Source organism: Jaculus jaculus, chromosome 2 (genome assembly GCF_020740685.1).
Source record: "Jaculus jaculus isolate mJacJac1 chromosome 2, mJacJac1.mat.Y.cur, whole genome shotgun sequence".
Classification (NCBI taxonomy): domain Eukaryota; kingdom Metazoa; phylum Chordata; class Mammalia; order Rodentia; family Dipodidae; genus Jaculus; species Jaculus jaculus.
The window spans coordinates 157914126-157934448 of record NC_059103.1 but is presented as its reverse complement, the minus strand read 5'-3'; the positions used below and the strand labels follow the sequence as shown (position 1 = coordinate 157934448).

Genomic DNA, 20323 nt, shown 5'->3' with positions numbered 1-20323 from the left:
AATTATAAGGAAAGACTGTGGAAATTTGATGTGTGGATATGGGTACAAGTGTTTCTGTACTTGTCATTCCAGAAATAAATAATAAAAGAATTGAATTAAAAACTTATACAATATAAGGTTTAGAAAGAATAAATTAGAATTCAAACCTTTATGCTAAGTAACATCTAGTTCAGCTCTGAAAAGCCAAACACTAAGCTTACCTCCAGTTAAATCCCTTAGAGCTGTTAGAGATTATTTCAATTCTTGGTTCCTGAGTAAAACTCTTGGGTTTTAGATTTTAAACAAAAGAGAATAATTGTGTTATAACATGTGTGTGTGTGTACCAGAGGATAAGTCTAAAATATTACACGCGGCTTTTGACCAAGAAAAGCATTTCATTCTGTTGGCTCATATATCCAAAGGGAAGCAACGTTGTTTTGAGAGCACTAGAAAGCAAGTCATGTCTGCTTGAGCATATGTTTTAGGTTACTAAAAGAGATTGCTCCAAATTGTTATTTCTTTCTCTGGTAACTATTAAAGGCTAGTTATATGTTTAAAATCCATAATATTCAAATAACATGTTATTTTGTATGAAAATATATCTCCTTTTTAAAATTACTAAGATTATAGAACAGTGATTTAAATTTTCATGTGAAACATGTGAGATCATCTGACCAGATTGTTGTTGTTGTTGTTATTGTTGTTTTTGGTTTTTTGTGATAGGGTTTCACTCCACCCCAGGCTAACCACTATGTAGTCTGAGTGGCCTCAAAATCATGGTGATCCTCCTACCTCTGCCTTCAGAGTGCTGGGATTAAAGGTGTGTGCACCATGCCCAGCCTTGACCAGATTTTTTTAACTAAGTAAATAGTTTTATAGTAACATTCAAAGTGTTCAAATCAGTTCTAAAATAAGATATTTCTATAAAACAAGAGGTTCTATTGAAATTTCCCACCAAGGATTAGTCTTCCCGGAGTTTTCTCTGTAGTGATCTGAGACAGTCCTTCTCTGTCCTGCGAGAGGAGTTCACCAGGAAGCAGCTTGTCACCTCACTGTTGTTTTATGTCACTACCGTTCTCCTACAGCCGATAATCTCCAGGCGGAGACCACACTCTTGGGAAAGCCTCTGTTTCCCCCTGAGTGTACTCTAGACGTCTGGGTGCTGGCTGAGGAAGCTCTTCCACTAGATTCTTAAGAATGTCTTCTGGGATATCTTCGTCGGGGAAGAGGTACAACCTCTGCATCATGGTTCTTCTGTGCAGGGTTTTGGGCAGCATGCCATAAACAGCAAGCTTCACAATAGCCACCGGGTTCTTTTGGTGAAGCCGAGCAGCTGTGACTTGTCTAAATCCACCTGTGTAGCCAGTGTGTGAGGAGTATACTTTTTGTTCCCATTTGTTTCTAGAAAATTAAATGTGTCTTGTGTTCATTATGACAGCATGATCTCCACAGTCATTCAACTGGTGGTACACTGGTTTATGTAACCCTTGAAGTTTTACTGATGGCACTGCAGCAAGCTTGCCAGGAGGCTGCATCTTCCCATCCAAAAGATACCACATTCGAACAAAAGCGGCTCATTGCTGGGACGCCCTAGAGAAACTGGCTGTGCTCGGCCGCCCCTTGACCAGATTTTTAACACTATGTGTAATGCCTCAATGATAGGCAATTCGAGGATTTTGTTGAAAGTTTATCATCTGAACACTTTAGTTACCTCCTTGAGAATCTGCCCCCATGTCCCAATTCTCTAATTCCTGCCTACGCTAGCAACTTTCCTGAAGGTCTCAGTTTTAGTGCTGAAAGTATCTTATCCTGGGAACACTGCCAGTGGGTGAAACCTGCAAAAGTTCTTCTCTTCAAACTCTTTGTTCTCATGTCCTTGCCATTCTACTGAAATTACTTATTGGGACTCAGCTAGTAGATGCCATTGATTCATTTATTCTCATGTTACTCTCAATTTATAGAAACATCATACGTTTCCCCAATTCATAATTTCTGAGAATTCACATTATTATATTACAGTTATTACCCACATTCTCTGGACTTGTATGCATATACTTGATATCAATATGACAATGTAAATACACTAACCTCAGAATTTTTAACATGGGGACAGGAAAAAAATAAAACAACTTTTCCTGTGGTGCTACATTTGAATGTTGGTGGTACTGCTATCTAAAATGAAAATAGGACATGAAAATAATATTTTCATAAGAAAATTGTGGGCTTATATTTGAATTTGAATTTAGTTTGAGATATCAAATAATAATGTAGAATTAGTCCTCAGGAACTTGGTGAAATCTATTCTGGGGAGAACTACAAACAACAGTAAAAATGTGAAGCAGTAATAAAAGGGGTCCTGAATCATTGGCAGGAGTCAGAATGTCATACAGCTGAGCAGTTTCACTGTGAGAAACACAATTCTTTCCTACATCATTATTTCTAACCTTACTCTCAAAAATCCCACATATGGACATGCTAGGAATAGTTAAAACAGGGCTGGGGAGATTACTCCTTTGGTACAATACCTGAGTTAGGATCCACATACAGCACTACATGAAACATGACGGGCATGTTACCCTGTATTGGAGAGGCAGAGATAAAAGGATCCCAGGAACTATCCACATGGCTAGATTGTTTAGCCTAATTGATGAGCTCTGCATTCACTAACAGACCTTGTATTAAATAATAAGTTGGAGTGCAATTAGCACAACTGAAGAAGACACCCAATGTCAACATCTGGTTCCATGTGCATTGGAACATAGGCATAGGTACCTGCACACACACATGAACCCACATACATATGAACATGTATACATGCAATTGACATACACATAATTGTGCACAAAAGAATTGTTAAAATACAATATATGTAAAATAAATAAGCAAATAACCTTTGATTGGACACAAATTAATTTTTATTATTTTAATGTATACCTAATTTTCCTAAATGGGTAGTTAAGCTCTGCCAAAAGGATAACCCATACCTATTGAGCATATTTGCAGTTTGGTAGTGTAGGCTGCACAGTAGTGCTGTCTTCCACCCTCCTGTGGATGCACCTTTTACAGGGCTTCTACTATGTCACTTTGTTCCTAAGAATAGTGACCTCTTACAGCCATCCAAGAAGAGGTCAAACTGTCAAAGGCTTTTATACAGGCAAAGCTTCTCTCATCTTGTTTTGGTCCCCCATAATATACTTAAACCTCACAGTACAACTTTATGGTCAATAAATTTTGATTGACTATGTCAGTATGTTACTGAATATTGAATATCATATACAGCCATCATACCATGAACACACCTGATGTCTCCTGAATATTGAATATCTACTTCCTTTCCTTCCAGATTAAAGATCTGGTAATACTCCCTAGAGGTTTCCTATGCAGTCATTTCAATCACTTCAAAAGCATGCTATATTTTCGGTCTGCTTCAGTGATAAGGTCTTGGGAGCCTCTGTGTCTCAGGATATCTGATTTGGTAGAAGTTGATTGTTCTCTGTGTCGATCTCCTCCAACCTTGTGCTGGTACAGGTTCACCAAGAAAACAGCATGCTTGCTTGTTTTGACAATTATTCTTAGTTTCAACAGGGACCCTTTGAGTTATGACGGGGTGGCCAAAATGGCTCAGGCACATTTGAGGAAAAGGGGGCAGAAAAAATGTCAGAGCCACACGATAGGTCATGATACACAGAGATTATTTCCTCCTACCCATAACTAATGGCTAACCGCACAATGCATGACCATATACCCCAACAAGGAGGGGCCAGGTGGAGGGGGAGGACAGGGAGGAGGCTAACAATGGTACTAACTTGACTGTATTCACTGAGTACAAAATTAATTAAAATAAAATGAATAAAAATAAAAAAGCATGCTACATATCTCACCTATGTATTCAGTAAACAGAAAATCTGTTTATCAAACATTTTACAAAATAATCAGACAACTATAAAATAATTACAAAATTTAAAATAAGCCATAATTGATATCATGGTTTTCACTATTACATCTGATTAAATGAGAAAAATTTAGATACTTTATTTCTAAATTTAGTCACTAAGAGACTATTTCATCTTACCTAAAGTCATATAAATATTCTATTTGTGGATTTTTTTTTCTAATGAATAGATTGTTAGAACAATATTCATTACATATAAGAATGCTATCAAGGAATAGTTAATTGAAATTTAGAAAACAAGACAAAAAGTTTAAATCATGAGCAGCTTTGAAAAATAGAACATTAAAAGAATCCCAAGTGATGAGAAGAATAATAACAGGTTCTACTACATCTGATGCACAAAATGGAAATGCTAAATTTATTGTAAAGAAAAAATAGGCAGCAAGACTGGAAAGTAATAAAAGCAATAATTTAAAGACCCTTAGCAAAGAATAAGTTTACATAATTGAATTTTCACTATGAAACCATTTTCCCAAGCAGAAAAAGAATGAAATACAAAACACTGAAACCAATTTTACATTTGTTTTTAAAATTATCATGTATTAATTGCATGGTTGAGAAGTATCATTATGATATTTCATACATGCATGATCATATCCACTCCCTCTTTTATTTTCTTACAGTCATCTTTGATTCTCATTTCCCTTCAAAACTTCCCCCTAGATTCCATGTATGAGTGAAAACATGACACTTGTCTTCAGAAACCTAGCTCATTTGGTTTAATACATACAACTCTACTGCCAGCCATTCCATTGCAAATGATAGAGTTTTCATTCTTTTTAGCTAAATCAAGCACTCTCTTACTCTCTCTCTCTCTCTCTCTCTCTCTCTCTCTCTCTCTCTCTCTCCCTTCCTCCCTCCCTCCCTCTCTCATACACACACATAAATATCACATTTAATTTATTAGTTTATTTGTTGATGGGCACCTACCCTGATTCTCTTCTGTAATTTGAATTGTGCTGAGATAAACTTGGATATGTAGACATCTCTACAGAAAGCTGACTTTGTGGGTTGGAGAGATTGCTTAGTGGTTAAGGGTTTTGTCTGCAAAGTGGGAGAACTCTGGATTAATTCCTCAGTACCCATGTGAAGCAGGTGCACATGGTGTTCCATACGTCTGGAGTGCATTTGCCATGCGTAGAGGCCCTAGAGCACCGATTCTCTCTCTTTAATAAAAACTTAAGAAAAATAATCTGACTTTGATTCTTTAGGGTATATGTCCAGAGGTGGTATTCATTGATCATGTGGAAGTCATATTTTTAATAATTAGTAGAATCTTCCTACTGATTTAAACAGTGGCTGTACTAATATACATTCAAAACAACAGTAATTAGGGGTTCCTTTTGTTCTCAACTCTCATCAAAATTTGTTGGGTTTTGGGCTGGAGAGATGGCTCAGCTGTTAAGCGCTTGCCTGTGAAGCCTAAGGACCCCGGTTCAAGGCTCGGTTCCCCAGGTCCCACGTTAGCCAGATGCACAAGGGGGCGCACGCGTCTGGAGTTCGTTTGCAGTGGCTGGAAGCCCTGGCGTGCCCATTCTCTCTCTCTCTCTCTCTATTTGTCTTTCTCTCTATGTCTGTCACTCTCAAATAAATAAATTTAAAAAAATTTGTTGGGTTTTGATTTATTTTCTTAATGATAGCCATTTTGAGTAGGATGATATAAAATTTCAATGTAGTTTTTTGGTTACATATACTTGATAGCCCCTGCAAACAAACTCCAGATGCATGAGTGTGCCTACTGGGTCCTGGGGAATTGAACCTGGGTCCTTTGACTTTGTAGGATAACACCTTAACTGCTGAGCCATCCCTCCACCCCTAATTTCTTTAGCCAATGATATATAGTCTGCATATCAATCCTCTCTTCATTTCTTAGAATGACTATTCATTTTTTCATGCCAAAGGCTTTGATTTCATTTAGAATGCTTGCTGTAATTTTCTGAGCTATTTGAATTATATACTGAGAGCAACTGACTATGTTTTTATTTTTAAGTGTTTCCCTTATATGTTTGCAAGTATTTAAAATGTTTAGGTATCAAATAAAGGTCGTTGATCTATTTTATTGTGTCTTTTACAGGCACTGATAGAAAGTCAATATCCAATTTTTCCACACCATTTGTTAAAGAAGTTGTCATTTTTATGAATGTAGGTTTTGACATCTTTCTCAAGAATCAAATGGCTACAGATAGATATGTAGGCTTATTTGTGGGTTGTGGCAGTTGAAATGTGAATGTATGTCCACCATGGCCTGAGGTGTTTTTGTTACAACTTAGGTCTCCACCAACCTTTCAGAGGGTTTGTCACTGGCATTGGATCTTAAATCCATTGCTAAGGTAGGTAGAGAATAGTTTGAGCCCTTTCTGCTTGTATTGGCTGGTTGTTTGGTGTTGTTTCTCTGATATGACCTATGGAAGTGAGTCAGTTTCTTCCACCATTGATGTTTTTTCTCCTATATTCTGTAAGGTTGAAATAAACCCTTTACTCCTATAAGCTGCTTCTGGTCAGGTGTTTGTCCAGCAATGCAAACATACTTTCAACAGTAAAATTGGTACCAAGGATGAAGCCATTGCTGTGGTGGTTCTAACCATGTGGGTTTGGTCTACTGGAACTTGTGTGCAGGAGGAATATGGAAGAACTTGGTGCATTGGACTGGAGAAGCTTCACAGGGTGGTAACAGAGTTTGATAGATTGTACTAATGAGAGTTTGAAAATGCCAAATGCAGAGAGAATTGTTGTCAATGAAGGCTTGGCTTGTGAATTTTTACAGGGGAAAGAGTGAACTTTGTTATTTCTGGGCTACTGCCATAAAGGTTGGCTGCTTTCTGCCCTAGCCCAGAGATTGTGATAAAGGTTAAATTTAAAAGTAATGGATGGCTGTGCTTAGCAGAAAGTATAGAACAGAAAGATAAGACAAAATGTATAGTTTATTACAGGGAAAAATCAAGGGAGCTTAAAGTTACTGGCACACACACTGGTTTTAGGATGCTGAAGCTGTAATTGTTGAGCAAATTACCACCATTAAAGGTGGCCAACTGTTTTGCATTGAAACAGTGGGAAAGATGGCATGAAGGTGAGCCACAGAGAGCTCTAGCTACTATAAAATCTTTATCAAGAAGATGACTTAAAGAAAGAATTCTAGATAAGTTACCAGTTTGTTAAGGCCAAAGTTTATTTCCACCTAGGATTTTCAAATTTGGCCATGATGCATACCTGGCACTTGTTTTGGAAGCCAGAAAAAGAAAGGGAAGCAAGTCAAAAGGGGAAACAAGGTGTTATAGATTGGCCCCTAAGCAAAGTGAAGCAGGGTTGAAATCATTGTTTGAAAGCCCAATAAGTGCAACTTATTAAGTGTATGAAGATGAACCAGTTCCAGTGCCCACTGCTGAGATGCAGCATGTGAAACAGGGTTGAAATCCCTGGAGGCTAAGTAGGGCTACTGTGGTGGTTTGATTCAGGTGTCCCCCATAAACTTAGGTGTTCTGAATGCTAGAGTGCAAGCTGATGGAGATTTGGAAATTAACACCTTCTGGAGGGAGTGTATTGTTTGGGGCAGGCTTATGGGTGTTATAGCCAGTTTCCCCTTGCCAATGTTTGGCACACTTCCCAGTTGCTATTGTCCACCTTCTGTTGGCCAGGGGATGGTGTCCACCCTCTGCTCATGCCATCATTGACCCCTGCCATCGTGGAGGTTCACCCTTGAGCCTGGAAGCCAAAACAGACCTCTTTTTTTCCTGCAAGCTGCTTTTGGTTGAGAGATTTCTACCAACAATGTGAACCTGACTGCAACAGTAAAGTGATACCGAGGACTGGAATTGCTGCTAGACACCTGACTGTGTGGCTTTGGCCTTTTGGAGCTCATTTTCAAGAGGAATGTGGAAGGGTTTGAAACCTTGACCTAAGAGATGCCTTGCAGTGCTGTAAGTACAGCAGCTTGATGGACTGTTCTAGTTAGATTTGAAAGACCTGAATGCAGAAAGAACTATGGAATGTGAGGTTTGACTTATGATGGTGACAAAGAGCTTTGCTTGGACTGGGCTACAGGCAGTTTGTGTGAAAAGCTTGCTGTTATGTCTGTGTCCTGAGAAGTTGTACAGGGTTACTTTGCATAGAAATGAACTGATGTGGGCAGAAAGATATGGCACAGAAAGAAAAATCTTTGGGTGAATTGCTCCCTGTTCAGCTGCAATTGAGAGATTTCAACCTTTGAGATTGGGCCATTAGACCTGAACTGGGGCAACAGGGATAATGTAGACTTTTTAGAAGGGGCCTGAGTGCTCAAAGAGTATCCTGTTCTTCAAAATCTGATTTATTCCCCCATGTATTAACCAATTGGCACCCTACTTGGTATTGTGGTGTATAAGAAATGCAGGAAAGAGAGAGTCATTGAGAGTCATTGAGTTTGTAACACAGTTTTGTGTTTTGGAAATGGCCATGGGCAGTGTGAAGCAGGTTTGCTGGATACCTGCATGGAGACCTGATGGAGCCATGAGGATGAATCATTGATTGCAGTGGAGACACAGTAGAGTTGCAGGAACCATGATATGGCTGCCAAGGAGAGTTGCTGGCCCCAGGTGAAGTTTTCCAGGACTGCCTGTACCCTTGCTGGAGGGGTGGAATTGGAATACCAGAGAATTATTGCTGGTTAGAATTATTGGACTTGGAGATTTTCACTGACTAGAGTTGTTCAACTTGAAGCTACAGAGTTTGATGTTTTCCCTGATTGTTTTAAATCTTTTATTGGCTGAATATTTCTTTGCTGTGACCAATGCCATCTTTTGTAGTATGAATGTTTATTCTGTGCCATTATGGGGTTTGGGGGAAATTTTCTGGTATTATGTCTCAGTTAAAAGATCTTGGACTATGGTGATGTTTGAACATCATTAGGATTGATAAAAACCATGGGAACTTTTAAAGATGGACTGAACTAATTGCATTTTACATCATGAATAGTTATCGTTTTATGGGGGCCAGGGGTGGAATGTGGTGGTTTGATTCAGGTGTCCTCCATAAAGTTAGGTGTTTTGAGTGCTAGGCTCCCAGTTGATGGAGATTTGGGAATTAACACCTCCTGGAGGTGTTGTTGGGGGCTGGCTTATGGATGTTATAGCCAGTTTCCCCTTCCCAGTATTTGGCACACTCTCCTGTTGCTATTGTTCAACTTGTGTTGGCCAGGTGGTGATGTCCACCCTCTGCTCATGCTTTTGTTTTCCCCTGCCTTCTTGGAGCTTCACCCTAGAGCCTATAAGCCAAAATAAACCTCTTCCCCAGCCCTATGCACCCCCTCCCCAGCAAGCTGCTCTTGGTTGGGAGATTTCTGCAAGCATTGTGAACCTGAGTGCAGCAGCTACTTGGTGAAGCTGTGAAGATGAATCATGGATTGTACTGTAGACCCCAACATGGTTGGATATAACTGGACTGTGGAACAGCTCCCAGGGAGAGCTACCCAGTCAACCTACCTAGCAGGGCAGTACTAGAATCCAAAGACTTCCATCAGTGGTTATGACTATTGGACTTGAATTGCAGATGTTTTATGTTTGCAATGAAAATGTTTACTCTTATATTTTAATTTTATGGGACTCACAGTTAAAAGACAATGGCAAATCTCAGATGAGACTTGGGACTTTTTAACCATATTAAAATTAATAAAGACTATATGATGTGAATACAATATGCATTAGGAGATGATCATGAGGCTATGGGGGCTGTCAGAATGTGGAAGTTTGAATGTGAATGTAACACCCATAACCTGAGGTATTTATTATTTTTGATTGAGGTTGCAACTTAAGTCTCCGTTAGACTGCTGGAGGGTTTGACATCTGGGGTCAGACCTTAAGTCTAGCCCTAAGGTGTGTCGAGAGTACTTTGAGCTCTAGCTGTTAATATTTACCTGCCATTTGGTGGTGTCTCTTGGTTATGACCTATGTATGTAAGACATATTTTTCTGCCATTGATGGTGTTTTCTCTGGATTCTGTAAGCCTGAAATAAAACCCCTTGTCCCATAAGCTGCTTCTGGTTGGATATTTGTCCAGCAATGCAAAGGAAACAGCAACAAAGGTCAAATTTTCTATTTCATTGGTCTATATATATATTTTATGCTCACACTGTTATAATGAATACAAATTAATGGAACTTCTGGTTGTATCTAAATAATATGATTTTTTTAAGTAACCCCCACATATTTCAACCAAGGTCCTCTGATAGGATTGGGGGTATTCTTACTTGGAGGTTTTCAGAGGCTATGAAAATATTTTAAACTATTTCAGACATGTACTAGCCTCAAGAAAGGCATCTTGAATAGGTTTTCAAGGCTCTTATAGACCTATTATCTTATCATTCTATAATTTCATGGTAATTCAAACCACTTTACACTAAATATTCTTCACGGATGTGAACAGGTATCAACTCCTGTATCTCATTTCATTTATAATGCAAGAGTTTGGAAGGAACCCTCAGACAGCAATTTGTACCTGATCTGATACATTTTCATGGTTTTGCAAGCATAAAATATTTAAAATAACTGTACCCTGTACTACATTATTTATAAAGTGAAGGTAAGAAATAGCATGTCAGAAAAGAAATTAAAACAAAAGCAGTAGTAAGTTACTAGAAGCCTCCACAATTTGCTGCGTTTTCAGATCAAAAATTTCTCTAAAATTGGAATATTTTGGTATAGCAGTGTATATATCCTTCCCGGTGACCACTATGAAAATATCTTTCTTACTAAGGTGAATGAGATTACATGACATAGCCAGAAAACATTGGTTCACTTTTATTTTAGGAATTCTGTACTTGCAAAGTTTTAGTCTTTGGGTAAAACTTTTTCTTATGTTTTTTGCCTAAAACAAAAAAAGCAACCTTAGAGTCAGGTGTGGTGGTGCACACCTCAGAAGGCAGAAGTAGGAGGACTGCAGTGAGTCTGAGGCCAGCCTGGGGAGACTACATTTGATTCATGTCAGCCTGGGCTACAGTGAGAACTTACCTTGAAAAATCTTAAAAAAGAAAAAAAAAAAGGAAAAGAAACCTTAATTTTAATTTTATTTGTTCCTATTTGTGTGAGGGGATACACATGTGACCATGTGAGTATGGATGTGTTTGTATGAGGTCAGACAACAAGCTAAGGTGTTGGCACCAGGAATGCTATCCACATTTTTTTCTTTTTTTGAGATAGGGACTCTTATTGGCCTTGAGCTCATAAGGTAGGCTCGATGAATTAGACAACAAGTCCAAGGAATTCACCTGTATTGACTTGGTGGGAGCACGACCTGCAAGCATATGTGATCATGCTCAGGTTTTTGTTACAAGGGTTGTGGGGATATAAGTCACTTCCCCATGTTTATAAGGTGGTGTAGTTATTTTCTCATTTGGTTAGAAAAAGCATCTGACCAAAAGCTAATGGGAGGAAAGTTTTTTCTTTTCTTTTCTTTTCTTTTTTTTTTTTTTTTTAATTTGGATGTAATTCTTGAGGGGAAGCTCCATGATGGCAGGGAAGAGCATGACATGACCCGAAGCTGGACATCACTTCTGTCACAGCAAATATTTTAGTAGCACTTCAGTGAGCCAAGCTCTGGCAAGGTAGAGCTGGCTAGGATGTGTGTGGTGGTTTGATTCAGGTGTCCCTCATAAACTTAGGTGTTCTGAATGCTAGGTTCTCAGCTGATGGATATTTGGGAATTAATGCCTCCTGGAGGGAGTGTATTGTTGGGGGCGGGCTTATGGGCTTTATAGCCAGTTTCCCCATGCCAGTGTTTGGCACACCCTCCTGTTGCTGTGGTCCATCTTATATTGGCCAGGGGGTGATGTCCACCCTCTGCTCATGCCATCGTTTTCCCCTGCCATCATGGAGCTTCCCCTCGAGCCTGTAAGCCAAATAAACCTCTTTTTCCCAGAAGCTGCTCTTGGTTGGGTGATTTCTACCAGCAATGCGAACCGTACTGCAACAGTAAAGTGGTACCGAGGAGTGGGATTGCTGCTAGACACCTGACTGTGTGGCTTCGGCCTTTTGGAGCTGATTTTCAAGAGGAATGTGGGAGGATTTGAAACCTTGGCCTAAGAGATGCCTTGCAGTGCTGTAAGTACAGCTTGATGGACTATTCTGGTCTAAGCTGAAAGACCTGAAGGCAGTAAGAACTATGGACTGTGAGGTTTGGTTTATGAGGGTGAGAAAGAGCTGTGCCTGGACTGGGCTAGCAGTCTGTGTGAGAAGCTTGCTCTTGTGCCCATGTCCTGAGAAGTCGTGCAGGGTTGCTTAGCGTAGAAATGAACTGGTGTGTGCAGAGGGATATGGCACAGAAATAAAAATCTTTGGGTAAACTGCTGCCCGTTCAGCTGCAACTGAGAGATAACAACCTTTGAGACTGGGCTAGCTGACCTGCGCTAGGGCAACAAGAAGAATGTCAACTCTTTTGAAGGGGTCTGAATGCTCAAGGAGTGTCCTGTTCTTCAAAGTCTGCTTTATTCCCCCCTGGATTAACAAATTGGCACCTACCTGGTATTGTGGAGTATAAGAAATGCTGGAAAGAGGGCCATTGAGTTTGCAACACGGTCTTGTGTTTTGAAAATGGCCATGGGCAGTGTGAAGCGGGTTTGCTAGTTGCCTGCATAGAGACCCCATGGGGCCATGAGGATGAACCGTGGCTTGCAGTGGAGACCCAGTGGAGATGCTGGGACCATGAGATGGCTGCCGAGGAGCTGCCAGTCCCCATGAAGTTTTCCAGGACTGTGAGTAGCCTAGCTGGAGGGGTGGAATTGGAATGCCAGAGACTCGTTGCTGGTTAGAATTATCGGACTTGAAGATTTGTCACTGGTTTGAGTTGCTGGACTTGAAGCTACAGAGTTTGATGTTTGCCCTGGTTGTTTTAAATCTTGTATTGGTTGAATGTTTCTTTGCTATGCCCAATGCCATCTATTGCAGTGTGAATATTTATTCTGTGCCATTCTGGGTTTTTTGAGGTTATATTTTGGTATTATGGCTCAGTTAAAAGATCTTGAACTATGGGGATGTATGAACATCATTGAGATTGATAAAAACTATGGGGACATTTGAAGTCAGACTGAATGCATTGTATTTTACATCATGCATGGATATCAGTTTATGGGGGCCAGGGGCGGAATGTGGTGGTTTGATTCAGGTGTCCCCCATAAACTTAGGTGTTCTGAATGCTAGGTTCCCAGCTGATGGATATTTGGGAATTAATGCCTCCTGGAGGGAGTGTATTGCTGGGGGCAGGCTTATGGGCTTTATAGCCAGTTTCCCCATGCCAGTGTTTGGCACACCCTCCTGTTGCTGTGGTCCATCTTATATTGGCCAGGGGGTGATGTCCACCCTCTGCTCATGCCATCGTTTTCCCCTGCCATCGTGGAGCTTCCCCTCGAGCCTGTAAGCCAAATAAACCTCTTTTTCCCAGAAGCTGCTCTTGGTTGGGTGATTTCTACCAGCAATGCGAACCGAACTGCAACAATATGCTTGTGGTCAACAACACATCACTTCAACAAGACACCAACTCCAAATTTACCATCAGCTGGGCACCAAGTATTCAGAACACATGAGTATAGGAGGAATATCTGACACAAAACACCACTTAAGGCAGACTTGTTATTGAATGAGCTTCCCCCAGCTTCTAGAATTTTCAATATGTTTGTGTGCCTCCATTTCATATATAGATAGGGCATAATAATAGAACATTATTGTAGTTCTTAAAAAAATTTAGTTAATTCACTTGAAAACTCATAATAAGCAATTGTTTTAAATATTGTTACTCATATTCCTCAAATATATCTGTTTTCCACTTTCTACATAAAACAGTGATTCACAATATCCCTATAGGAAACCAAATTATTATACTAAATCAAGTCAAAGTATATTTAGGCTGGAAAGCTCCTTTTACAATATTTTATAAAATTCTGTTTAAGAAATAAAACTTTTCACATTATGTCTGTTGCAATTATAGGTACCTACTAATCCCATTAATATGGCACATGTAAAGAATGTTACCTTTTATATTAAAGTTGTGTTACATAACTATGAAATATTCAAAAATTTATAAAAAAAACCCTTTCATTTCAAATATATTGTTACCATAAGAATTATGAATTTGCTAAGGGAAAATTACATTAGAAATCATAAAGTACTGATACTTATATTTGTAGATCATATTAAAAATGTCCTCATATTAGCATTCAATTTTAAAATTGCTTGGAATGTAGAAACTTTTGTCAATCCTATCTTATGTCAGCAAGGAGATGGAGAATGTCAATCTGTAAATCATGGAAATTATTCAATATGTCAAAACCTGGTGAGTTTAAATACATTATATATTTTATGATATATATGCATATATGTCCCATAACTCAATTGAAACAACTTTTACCATTAGTTAACTACTTTATTCCAATTTTGTTAAAAATTAGAGTTTATACAGATATTTGAAAACAGAGGGCATCTGAAGACCAATAGATAGCTTTACCTGAGTAAACAAGATTGAATTTATTATTATTTGGAATTAGTAATGAGAAATGGAAAAAAAACTATGAAAAGTGAAGTTAGCTGCAGGGTAATGATTGGAGGCTTTTGTGTTTGTAATAGGGAAAATCAAACTACAAATTCATTTACTCATTTGGCTTCTGCTGTTTGGAGGAAGATGCTAATAATGAACAAGAAATGAGGGGCTGGAGAAGTGGCTGAGCAGTTGAAGGCACTTGCTTTCAAAGCTACCATCAATTGTGGGCTACAAGAGGGCCTACGCCTACTAAATTCTCTATAAAATAAATGAGTGTTATCTCATTTTTCCTGGTGCTAACTTACTCTACATTGGAGAATCTGCTTCTCTTTTTCAGACAGATGTAGATCCTAAGGAGATAGCCATCCCATCATACCTCAAAAGGGCCCTGGCTGAAACTAAGAAAACTCGGCAAAACAAGCAAGGGTGCTATTTTTCTGGTGAACTGGATACCAGCACAAGGGTGTAGGAGATCAACACAGAGAAAAATCAACTCCTACCAAATCAGAGAGCCAGAGACCCAGAGGCCCCCAACACCTCATCACTGAAGCAGACCAAAAATGAACCCAACATAGCTCAGGGCAATTTTGCAGAAGAGGGGGCGGAAAGAATGTCATAGCCACATGTTGGGTCATGACATGAAGAGACATTTATCTTACCCATAACTGTGAGCTAACTCGACAATGCATGACCCATATACCTCAACAAGGAGGGGCTAAATGGAAGGTGGAGGTCACGGATGAACCTAATAATGGTACCAAACTGCCTGTATTTGCTGAATACAAAACTAATTAATAAATTTAAAAAAAAATAAAATAAAATATAATTTACTTTCTAAACTTATTTTTTTCCTAAGGACTTAAATAAAAGTATAAGAAAATATATAAGAATAAACAAATAATGTAGCTACTTTTGACATCAAGTAGATAGATAGTCCAGAAATTAAAGGGGATACATTTAAGAAAACAAGAGGGGTAAATGTGTTTTAACTTCAACAATGTGAACTTTCTAACAACTGAGATATTTTGAATTGGAAATCAAATATTGAAATAATTAACTTCTCTTGTACTTACAATTAGTCAAAAGTGAGAGTGTTTGGACTCCATAGATATCTCAAACAAACATTAATAAACATAATTCATCTTATAATTTCAGGAGAGACAGTTTTCAATTTAAACAAAATTCACTTTAAAAATTTCCCAAATATTTATTTTAATTTCCTAATTAATATTTTAAAATTTCATAAATAATTTTTAAAATTCATACTTGTCAGAAAAATGTTTAAAGTTTTCATTTAAATAATTATCGATAAGATACTTCTGAAGTAAGCTAAATAGAAATATTAAGGTAAACATTTTCAGAACTGCTCTTATGACATTAAGACATTCTCTTTGTTACAAAATGAATGCAAAAAGATAAAACAAATAAATGAAATATCACAAAAAAAAAAAAGCCTGATGTCTCTGGTTTAATTCCCCAGTACCTACAGAAAATGAGATATAAACAGTAGCACATGTGTCTGGAGTACATTTTCAGAGGCAAAAGGCTCTAGCTGGCCTATTCTCCCTCTCACCATCTCCCTCATTTCTCTCTTATTGTAAATAAATATTATTTTAAGGAATAGAATAGCCAAAGAAAGTAAGTATTTAAATCTAGATGGGTTGAGTTATGTAGTACAAATGACAACTAAATTCTGCAACTAATCATATTTTCCCATCATTGGGTATCAAATAATATAAATAAAAAACAATAAAACATATGGAGTCATATTCATATAAAAAATAAATACCTTCTGTTACTTCTCTTCTCATCACTGGACAAAGACTTCAATTTTACCTCTTAAATATCAGTAAATATATATTCTTTTACTCCCTCCTAACATTACTGACTTCAAGTCTTCTTAAATTTCACCTTGTTAACGAATCATTCTCTTACAGTGTTCAGACTTCTAATTTGTCAGCAATTGTGATCTTCATAAAGAACTTATGTTTCACAACATAGAAAGCAAGCAATGATATGTAGTCCTTATATAACAAAATCTAAGCCTGAAGTATGGCATCATTGCTTAATTATCATGTTGATCTCATTTATGATCAGGTAATTTGTAGGGCCAGTGAAAAAGAAAGTCATGGGCCTCTTTTGCATGAAATTAAATATTGTGAGGAATGGGATATAATTCAGTGGTGCATTTTCTTTTTGTCTCATATTTGAGGACCTGACTTAGATCCCCAGAATCCATGGAAAATATGAGGGAATGATGGCACACATTTCTAATCCCAGAACTGGGGAGAAAGAGACAGGTTGATCTGTGGATTGCAGTGGCTGGACAGACTAGCCTACATGGTAACTTTCAGGCCATTGAGAACCCTTGTCCAAGGAATACAGCCAGAGCTTGTCCTCTGCCTTCTAGATGGATTTATGGCATTTTATTTTTTAATCCCTGATTGGAATTTCTATGTAAGAAGCAATTTTATTTGAAATTTTTTCGCTAAAATGTTATTTTATCTTCTTTTATAAAGCAATATGTCACAAAAAATACTGGAAAATATAAATATTTAGTTATTCAAAACAAATAACAAATACATTCATAGAAACTAATTTATAGAGATAAGTTATTAGAAAGATGGCTGCTATGTAGAAAAAATTGAAATATTTTGCTATAGATATATAGTGATTAAAGTAGAAAACTTAAAAATAACTAAATAAGTAAAGTAATAAATTCAACAATCCTTGAAGCAACCAGTGCCTATTGAACTGGTATCTTTAATAAACTATTAAAGGATCTTTCAGGTTCCTTGGAACACTTGTCCAGTAATGTGTCCATTTTCCAAAGCCTGGAATAATTCCATTGTGAAACAATAATTTCTTTATGGTCTTATCCTGCAGAGGAAAAAAAAAGATTGTTAATAATGTTTAACATATCATTCTTAAACTTTAAAATTAATAAAATATCAGTAGCATATCATATACAAAGCAAACATAGAAAGAGCACAAGTTGTAGAACTTTTAAGGATAGAATTTTCAGCTAAATAAAATCTATGTAAATTTCAATTCCTTATAATGTTTATTAAATCAGCCATTTCAATCTAGAAATGATTTTTCAGTGAAACTCATTTTAAGATTTATAAACTAGCATATGGACAGAAGTCTAATATAATTTAAATATATAATAGATACAGGTACCTTCCAGTTACTGATGGGAAGCAGATAACAAGAGATCAATCACCCAATTTTTATAATATCTCCAGAATCATGAATTTTACAATTACTCATTTTTAGCTTATCCTTAACTTTTAAATTTCTGATGCAAAAATGGGCAGCTGCCTTTAGTAAAGGCTCATGGGCATGTAACTTACTTTATAGGTGACATACACTATTTCCAAAAACTGTCTTGGAACTATGAAAGGTTATCCAGTGAAAGAACACTCAGTGTGAACATGATACCAGTATATAGTTAGCCAATGTTACTATGCTAATAACCCTCAGTATTTGAAGGTTTTAGGAGTATTTTCACATTGCAGGAAATGGCTTATTATGAAAAAGTACAGCCTATTTTTAAAAATGTACCTTATTCTATGCTTATGCTATTTCAACTGTATTTAAAAAAATACAAGAATTGAATAAAAATATAGGGAAATAATAAAATTATAAAGCAAGCAAAAGATTTGTATCAATTTTTTATAATGTACAATTAGGTCTTATAACATTGAAAATAAAGGAATGTATTTTTAAATTTATTTTTAGTGAGAACACTAAAAAGTTTTTAATAAAAACTTCTAGCTGATTATCATGACTTATGTGAACAATTATAATTTTTTACTTAAATATAACAGTATAATTAGATTCTAATTCTTGAGACAGAAACAATTGTAACTATTAAAACAAATACCATAAGATAGCTATGAAGCCAGAAAATTTAAGTTAACATTAATTTAATTTAAAAGATAATATAATTAGGTTGAAACTTTATTAGGTCTCACAAATGAATATGATTCCCAGTTGTAGAATATTTTCATTTAGTGTTTTCTTTTAATTTAGTAAACTAATATTATTTCATGCAGTATGTTAATTAAATCCTTTACAACAATTTTTATTTGAAAGACTGAAATATTCCCAACTACACATAAACACTTATCACATCATTAGCTTATTTCTTACACAATGGTTCAAAATATATATGTGTGTGTGTGTATTTATATAAATTTATATATATGTATATATATAAATAAATTTATGTGTATATTTCTATATACATGTGCATAGATAGATAGATAGATAATAGATAGATAGATAGATAGATAGATAGATAGATAGATAGATAGATAGATATGTATGCTGCTGAAGAGATGGCTCAGTGGTTAAGTATATTTATTTGCAAAACCTAAAAACTTTCTTCTGTTTGATTACATAGTTCTCACAGAAAAGCCAGATGCACCAAACAGCCCATGTGTCTGGAATTCATTTGCAGTGGCCAGAGGTCATGGTGTGCCTATTCTCTCTGTTTCTGTATTTATAATTAAATATAATTATAATAATAATTAAATAAAATTCTAAAAATATTGTTTCCTCGAAATGCTTGCTGAGTATGTCTGCATCTTGGGTAGATTTGGGTTAAGTGCTGTAGATGAGTGAGACTATGTGGCCATTATCTTTATGTGATTGGGTAAGTTCATTGAGAATGATCTGTCCCAAGTTCAACCATTTCTCTTCAAATTTAATTGTGTCACTTTTTTTCTTACTGCTGTGTAGAATTCCATTGAGTAGATATACCACATCTTAGTTATCCATTCTTCTAGTGATGGACATCAGGGTTGATTCCAGCTGTTAGCTATTATAAACTGAGCCACTTTAAACATGGTTGAGCAAATCTCTCTGGACTGAGGTTTAAAGGTTTTAGGGTACATGCCCAGTAAGGGAACAACGGGGTTTGCTGGTACCTCTATAGTCAGCTTTTTTAGAAGTCTCCATATTCCTTTCCAAAGTGGTTGTACCATCTTACATTCCCACCAACAGTCTATGGGCTCCTATTTCTCCATATCCTTGCCAGCATTTATTTTCATATGATTTTGATATTTGCTATCCTTACTGGGGTAAGGTTGAATCTCATAGTTGTTTTAATTTGCATTTCCCTGATGATTAGAGATGATGAATATTTTCTTAAGTGTGTGTTTTCCATTTGTATTTCTTCCTCTGTGAACTGCCTGTCCAGCTCTTTGCCCCATTTTGTGAGTGGGTTGTTTGACTTTTTGTTGTTTAGGTTTTTTAGTTCTTTGTAGATTCTAGAGATTAGGCCTATGTCAGTTGAATATTGAGCAAATATTTTCTCCCATTCTGTGGGTAATCTATTGGCTTTGCTTATTGTATGCTTGTCTGTGAAGAAACTCTCCAGCTTCATGTGATCCCATTGGTTCTGTGACTGCTTATTAGTATGGCTTTGTAATATAACTTTAGATCAGGTATGGTGATGCCTCCAGAGGTATTTCTTTTGCTGAGGATATGGTTGGATATCTGAGGACTTCTGCCTCTCCATATGAACTTTGAGATCATTTTTTTCTATCTCTGTGAAGGACAATGTTGGGATTTTAATTGGAATTGCATTAAATCTGTATATTGCCTTTGGTAGGATTGACATCTTCACAATGTTAATTCTTCCTATCCAGGAGCATCAAGTCCTCCTCAATTTCTTTTTTGAGTGTTTTTATGTTTTCATTGTATAGAACTTTTACTTCCTCACACACCCATGGTAGAAAACCAACTGCTCTTGATTTGGCTAATTAATCTGCTCAGTGGAACTTAACCCATAGCTGGAGCTGAGAAACAAGTCAGAATCATATCCAAACATGAGCCTGCTCTCTATTATCAAGCTACCACCAATGTGGGCTACAAGTGGTCCTACAC

General features: G+C 37.0%; 1 protein-coding gene and 1 pseudogene across 1 annotated transcript in view; both read right to left on the bottom strand.

Annotated features, from left to right (window-relative positions):
• Nucleotides 1-1042: 1042 nt before the first annotated feature.
• LOC101605703 lies at nt 1043-2550 on the bottom strand (annotated as a pseudogene).
• Nucleotides 2551-17188: 14638 nt separating this feature from the next.
• The window catches only part of Cnbd1 (cyclic nucleotide binding domain containing 1), a 403107-nt gene continuing 399972 nt past the window's right edge, over nt 17189-20323 (bottom strand). Inside the window, 1 exon segment of the mRNA XM_045143551.1 lies at nt 17189-17305. Coding sequence (XP_044999486.1) covers nt 17189-17305 — 117 coding nt within the window.